The sequence below is a fragment of the Sinocyclocheilus rhinocerous genome, unplaced genomic scaffold, assembly GCF_001515625.1.
Source record: "Sinocyclocheilus rhinocerous isolate Xijiao unplaced genomic scaffold, SAMN03320098_v1.1 scaffold1390, whole genome shotgun sequence".
Lineage (NCBI taxonomy): Eukaryota > Metazoa > Chordata > Actinopteri > Cypriniformes > Cyprinidae > Sinocyclocheilus > Sinocyclocheilus rhinocerous.
Window position 1 is genome coordinate 61,233 of NW_015665627.1, and position 7,601 is coordinate 68,833.

A 7,601-nucleotide genomic window follows, 5' to 3' on the forward strand; every position below is an offset into this window, starting at 1 on the left:
GGATTTATTTTCTCCATTTGAAAACATTAGACCTTCTACATTTATTTTGCTTATTGTTAATATTAGTGTTGCTGCTGATGCTTTAAATAAAATGTTTTTTTATTGTCGTAATGTGAAGATTAAATTTAACATGAAAGACTGATAATTTTCAACACTTTTTTTAAGATGACTGAAAGGAGGAAAAACCAAAGTGAAGTATGGACTTACTTCACTCAGTCATTTATTTACTTTATAACAGTAAATAAATATCGGTTCTGCATATCGGTTATCGGGCACATAAACATGCAAATAATTGGTATCGGTATCGGTTTAAAATATCAATATCGGTCGATCACTAATTGTAACAGATTACTGACTAAAATAATTTATTTTAACATTTTAAAATGTAATTTATTCCGGTGATAGCAAAGCTGTATTTTAAGCATCCACATAACATTTCTTATTATTGTCCAAGTTGAAAACAGTTGTGCTGCTTAATATTTTTGTGAATTTTTTCATAATTCTGTGAAAAATAGAAAATTCAAAACAACAGCATTTATTTGAAACATTATAAATGTATTTACTGTCACTTTTGATCCATTTAATGCATCCATGCGGAGTATTATTTTCTTTCAAAAAACTATGAATTTATAAAAAAAAAAACTAAATAAAACATCTTTCTGACCCCAAACGTTGGAATGGAAGTGCAAACATGATTATGAACTTGATTTCATAATTGTTTTTCAAATTAATCAAAAGGTTTCTTAAATAAATGGATAGAACACATTTCAGAATTATAGGATTATAAAGCAAAACTTTGTTTATATATAAGATTGCAGTGTGCATGCATATAAACATTATTATAGCATGTCTTATGTACCTGTGTCCTGCTGAAGAACCCAACACTTGAGTTCTATGACTGAATGTGCAAAGGAGCAACTGTCCTCCCGCTGGCAACCATATCGCACCTCATGGCGGCACACATCAAACTGGCAGAGTGGGTGAAGAGGGCGTACTTTACTGTAGCGTACGTTTGCTGAGCGAACCACGTGCACCAGGCACCTGTCCGGTTAGATAGCATCATAAGACACAAACATATGAAAGGTGATATGATGCAATGGCTGCTTAAGTGCTGCAAAATCATATTAGTGATCCAAGTCTCAATACAGCAAGGGATAAAAAAAAAAAGACTCACTTGTTATCATCAAAGGGATGTCGTGCAGTGAGGTTGGAACACACAGCGAGATTCTCCTTGCTTCGCTTGCTAATGATACGAGGCTTACTGTCAAAACATTCCTACAGGAAGCCAGAGGCCAGAATAACCACTTAAGACAACATATCAAAACAAGAATGTAACATTTCAAGCTGCGAGACTGGCATTAAATCTGAAGGTGCACATTACCTCACAGAGGAACATAAACATGCCCATATGGAGCTGAAGGAGACGGGTGACACTGAGGGCCCGTCGTTCGTTGGTGCCCAGAGGGTCAAACAGAAGCTCACGACTTAGAGCTCCCTTCCTCTCTTGTGTCCAAACATCTATCTCCTCCTGGCAATAGGCAAAAGTGCAGTTTTCACCATACTGGCACTCCTGACGCTCTTGTACCTCTGCAAAGAGAGAGAATGATTAATGAGCTTAATTATTAAATTATATCATTATTACATTATAAATTAAAATTATATTACATACACATATATATAATAATTTTTAAATGGGAAGAAAAAATCCTGACATCTGTTTCCGCATGAGCTGATTCTAGAGGTGTTAAGTAAAGGCACAATATGTAAGATTTTTTTATTAAAATATCCAAAAACCACTAGAACAGTGTTATATATTTTGCTGACTTGTGTACTTCCATTATCCCAAATGTTTCGAAGAATGTTTAACGCCAGAGAAATGACGTCATAACACCTCGATTTCTGGTTTTGTTTTGTAGAAAACATGGAAACACCAAAGGCGCTTTAATATGTTGTGCGTTTTAATAGACCGGTGACGACCACACAGAGTAGCATTATAACAGAACTTTCAAATGTATCTAGTAAGATGAAACAGCGCTGCTTTTTTTCCCCCCCACATACTCACGACCGGAAGGAGCGGAAACGGTCGACTGTGGCATAATAAAATTACATATTGTGCCTTTAAGTATTGAGTAAACAGCGAATGGATTTGATCCACAATTCACAGGTTTTTGATTTGCAAATTTTGATTTTACAAATTCAGAATTATTTTATTTAATCCGATTTAATTAAATTCAATTATAGATTTGATTCTATATTTTTTAATGCATTCATAGGATTATGTAAATGCTTCTCCTAATGTGTCTTAGGTTAAAAAAAAAAAAAGATTATTACACTTTAAAGTAAACATTAAACATGTACATACAGTGCAATGTGCCGATAAAATATTTTAGAGCCAAGCAAACCTAGGAAAGCACTATTTAAATTTTTTTTTTTAAAGATTTTCTTTCCAGGAGTTTTCTGGTTCCAGATAAGACAGTTTTAAAGGGGTCCTATTATGCTCTTTTACAAAGTCTTGATTTTGTTTTGGGGGTGTACTGTAGCTCTCATACTAGGTTGTTCGAAAAACACCTTATTTTTCACATTTTACATTACAACACCTCCCTCCCCAGTCTGGCATGAACGGCTTGAATAGTTCCTGTATCAAATGAAGGCCCGCCTTCTGAAATACGAAATGTGCTGTGATTGGTTAGCTGGGCCAGTGTGTGTTGTGATTGGCAGCACTCGCCGCCGTCGGGAAATGTCATGCCCCTTACCATAGCCGCCTGCAAGCTTCAGTGTAAATATTGCGTCAAAATCAAATCAATTTGAGCGCCATTTAAACCCGGATGATTGTAACCACTCTAAGTTTGTCTGCCTTGGGAAAGCTAGCGTGTCTCCGAACATAGTGATAACACTCGTTGCCTTCTCTAGTGCAGCTCAACCAGGTCTCGTCCCATTCGTCAATATTTGTGATATCACAAATCCCGGAAAATATGCGTTGTAGTTTTTGAAATTATTTCTGTTAAAAAAAATATCTCCTTTTGAAGTGGACTTTGAGCTTTGTAGATCTTTTTATGCTCAAACAGCAACATTATAGACTAACTAAAGTTGAAAAAGTGAAAAAGCATAATAGGACCCCTTTAAAATTTCCTATTATTTTCTAGGTTTTTCCCTATATCCTAAGACCCTTTCATGTCTTCTGCTCCCCCATATAAACAATTATACCAGTAAAACAGAATTTTATCTTATAGAAAACAGAAGTGAAGTTTTTATAATATGAAAGCATTTTATTTTTTAGTAGTAGTGGCCACGCAATGAACTGGCTTTTATCAATGGTTTGTGCACATCTGACTCAAGACCATAGCGCTATTGTCAGAGAGCCGTCATCTGCTCATGTGATAGCATGCCTGAGGAAAGATCAAACAAAGTGCTCAGAAAGCATGTCAATGCTACTGATGGAACAGAAAGGGAGCACAATCCAGTGAAAGGAGATAAGAGTGCGGCACGTGTCTGTGAGGGCGAGCTGTGAGGACGTGAATCACGCCACACATAATTTAATGTTTATATATTTAAAATACTGAATAACACAATGATTCGTAACCAAAACATTTTAAGATAAAAAATAAAAAAAATCATGTTTCAAGATGCATATACATCAGCAGGATTTGTAATCAATGCATCGAGAAAACGAGTGAATCGTTAGATCTAGGGCTGAACGATTTTGGAAAATAATCTAATTGCGATTTTTTTTTACCAATATTGCGATTGCGATTTAATATGCAATTATTTTTTTAAAGCTCTTTATGTTCTGTATTATTCAACAAAGACAAGCTATGAATCATTGTATAGTATGACCAACACAATATTATATAGATTAAACATAAATGTTCTTTTCTGTAGGCCAGGCCTATATGTTACGATGAAATTAGGTGATGCATAAATTGATATGAATGACATTTTTATTTAACAACTACAATCACAGTACATTGACTGATTTGTTGAACTTCCAACCTAATAATTATGTTTAAATAAGCCTGGTGTAAACATTAATATGAAAGTCAGTAACAAATCACACAAACTAAAGTAGATTGCAGAAATATAAAAACAAATCTGTTGCTTTACCACACTACTTCAGGTAATTCAAAGTCACTGTAATAAACATATGTAAACATGTGCACTGCACTTTTTAAACACTGTCTGTTAACTTTAGACCAGTGGTTCTCAAACTTATTTGGTCAAGCCCCCCTTTAAACCTATAAAAAAAAAACTGCCCCCCTTTCCCAAATCCCCATTCCACCTCAGACTACCAAATAATTTCACTAAACATTATGAAAAATCTGTGTTTTTTCATTAAAAAAACCTACAGGGAAAAAAAAACACCTGCATCACTTGAAACATTGAAAAATAGCATAGAGAGAATAACTTATTATTATTATCATTCTCTCTCTGTTATTTATTTATTTTTTGTGGGTTTCATGCTGTCCGCTAAGGCATAGGACACACACAGGCTTTCCTCACCAACGACATTAAACACCGTGTCTACACCGGACGCGAGCGCCAAAATACAGTAGAACCATTATAACCAGTGACGCTGTGTACACTGGATGCGGAGCGACATTAAACTGATGCCTTGTTCTATTTATGACATAACGGTCGCTTTGTCGCGTCCAGTGTAGAGCTGTTGCGGTGTGACACAACTGACATACCTCTTTACTCTCGCGTGTCACGTGACTGAGTGTAATCGCAGCCTCTGCGATTGAAAAATCGCGTTATTTCATATCGCGATATTATCGCAAATGCAATTAATCGTTCAGCCCTAGTTAGATCTCTAGCTGATTCAGAATGATTCCGATGACAAAACCAACTCTAACACTGGCCACTCCCATAATGTACATCCCAACCTGAAACATCTATTCAGTACTTAAAGGCACCATGAACTGCCTTCTTTTTTTATTTTGTACTGTTCTCTGAGGTCCACTTATAATGTTATCAAGATTTTTACATTAAAAAAAAAATCATCAATTTCGAAGTAATAGGCTATTTTTTGTCCCGTTTTGATCCCCTCATTGGAACGCTTCGTTTGAAGAAGGCGTGGCAGATTGTAGACTCGGAAGTAAACACCCACTGCTATGATCGGCTAACAGATTTGCAGTTTTTCATAGATGGATGCTGCTGTGATTTAGGTTAAAAACGCATAAATACTCAGTACATATCAAACTATTTGTAATAACAGACAAAGCTATAGTGATCACGCAATAAAAACAGTTACTCACACTTGTGTGGTGTGACAGTGTCGGATCCAATATATTTGGCACAGCATCGTCTTTTAGTTTCAATCTTTCTGAAAATCCTGCGTCGGATTGTGCCTTGTTTGTAAACGAATCCGCGGTAAAATTAAGTGAGCAAAGGACCAATTCTTACTGACGTGGTCTGTAATTTCATTCAAAATAAAGTTCAAACAATTTTTTTAAGTTATTAAAAATAACCCTTTCCTAATGTTGGGATCAGAAGGAAGGCAAATACAAAGTCTTTTTTCCACAACCTGGCACTGAACAGCATCTTCTTGTCTTCGGAACCATCTTTATCGTTTGATTTCTGCGTAGACATGCGTTTGCCGCTCTCATTATTTACACTACATGTGTGAATCGGTGGGCGGGGTTAAACAGACAGTGATGGCGAGGCAGGCACTGATTTTCCTCTGCGGAGGCGGGGTTTAGCCACACTATTACGTCATAAAGTGGCAAATTCCACAACCTGTCGTTTTGGCAGATTGGCTTCAATATAAGCTGTTTTTAGACTAACAAGAAAGTTTTGAGTTCTGAAACTTACAGGATATTTTTAAATAGTACAATGACCTCTTATGTGTGAAAGATCAAGGGAATTTTGATTTCTCAATTCATGACCCCTTTAATTTCCACAATTCTTCAATAAACACTGAGCCATACCTTTGCAAAGAACAAACGCCCCAAGAAAGTTATTACGAGCAGGACGGGGTCGCACCCTCTTCCAGGTGGGGTCATCTGAGGATTTGAGGCGGCAGAGCAGCACATCTCTCTTACAGCGATGCGCGGCATCAGGTTGATAATGGTAGTCCATGACCCGTTGCCCTAATTTTGAAAAGATTCACTTTTTTTCAAACAGGTACAACAGGTTTAGGAATAGTTCTGATATGCATCTCATTTTTTCATATCACACAGTTAAGAGGTACAGTACCTATGCGACTGTAGCAAGCATTACAGGCCTGTCTGAACTCATGTGTGGCAGCCAGAGGGTTTCGTGACAGCAGAGAAAGGTTGGTAACAACTGGTCCATTCTGTTGGAAGCAAGAACAATTCTCTGACTAAGTGATAGCACACCATTTTTACAAACATTTTAAGTTATATAAAAAGAAAGATTGAGTAAGACTATGAGCTAAAACTGAGCAGTTTACAAGTACAGATCAGTTAAAACTCACTGCATTGGTGGGATTATGATTCCGCAAACTGGGGATGAAACTGTGAGAGATTCGTCCACCTAATATTTATAAAGAAAGGAAAATGCATGGGATAAAAATGCTTGAGTTATCAATATTAAGTTATTGTCATGTCAAGACATTTTATGAATTATTTAAATACAAGTATGAAGTCAGTAAGGTTTTATTAATGTTTTTCAAAGCAGTCTCATGTTCACCAAAGCAGCATTTATTTGATCAAAATACAGTAAAGCAGTAATATTGTAAAATATTATTACAATGTAAAAATTTTCTAGATGAATATATTTTAAAATGAAACGTCTTCCAATAATAGCAACGGAGAATTTTTTTCGTGGATTTTACTCCATTCCTCAGTGCCACATGATCCTTCAGAAGTCATTCTAATGTTGATTTGGTGCTATAGAAACATTTCTAATTTTTATCAATGTTTAATACAGTTGTGGTGCTTAATATTTTTGTAGAAACTGTGAAACATTTATTTTCTTCAGGATTCTTTGATGAATAGAAAGCATATTTTCAAAATGGAAATCTTCTGTAGCATTTTAAATGTCTTTACTGTCACTTTTAATCAGTTTAATGCATCCTTGCTAAATAAGTCTTAAAGGGGTGGTTCACTGTTTTTTTTCTAGGCTTGATTGTGTTTATGGGGTGCAGTCTAACATGTGTTAATGCTTCGTTTTTAAAAAAACGCATTATTTTTCACATAATTTACCTTTATTCCACACCACTCTGTCCCTTCTCTGAGAAATGCACTGATCATTTCCTGCTTTTATGAAGCCCCGCCCTCAGAAATAGAAACAGTTTTTGATTGAAAACAATCAAAATGTGTTGTGATTGGCTAAACCGCCTCTAGTGCGCGTCTAAACGTCCCGCCCCTCACTTCAGCGGCATGTGCTCCGGTTGTATTGTAAACAACGGCGTCGTTAATATCGCTTATCAGTTTGAGCCCGCTTGAGAAGCATAGGATATCATTGAAGAGGATCGTGCAGAACCTGTGCAAGCACGGCTTTTAATGGGAGGCCTATGTTTTTTGTTTGTTGTTGTCTCATACGTTTAGATACGCTGTTATTTGTAAATGCTACTGCTTATGTTAGATTTTAATATACGGTTTTATCCTGATTAAAGCTTTAATACAGTACGGCAACTGCAC

The 7,601-nt window shown here is 36.1% G+C and overlaps 1 protein-coding gene across 2 annotated transcripts in view; it reads right to left on the reverse strand.

Moving 5' to 3' along the window:
* Positions 1-7,601, reverse strand: part of LOC107731396 (zinc finger CCCH domain-containing protein 7B-like) — an 18,863-nt gene that overhangs the window by 5,798 nt on the left and 5,464 nt on the right. For both annotated transcript variants that reach the window (XM_016542453.1, XM_016542452.1), the window contains exons 11-16: positions 6,434-6,492; positions 6,193-6,292; positions 5,925-6,086; positions 1,382-1,587; positions 1,175-1,275; positions 860-1,041 (exon numbers count right to left, since the gene is read on the reverse strand). In XM_016542453.1, coding sequence (XP_016397939.1) covers positions 860-1,041; positions 1,175-1,275; positions 1,382-1,587; positions 5,925-6,086; positions 6,193-6,292; positions 6,434-6,492 — 810 coding nt within the window. The remainder of the gene's footprint in view (positions 1-859; positions 1,042-1,174; positions 1,276-1,381; positions 1,588-5,924; positions 6,087-6,192; positions 6,293-6,433; positions 6,493-7,601) is intronic.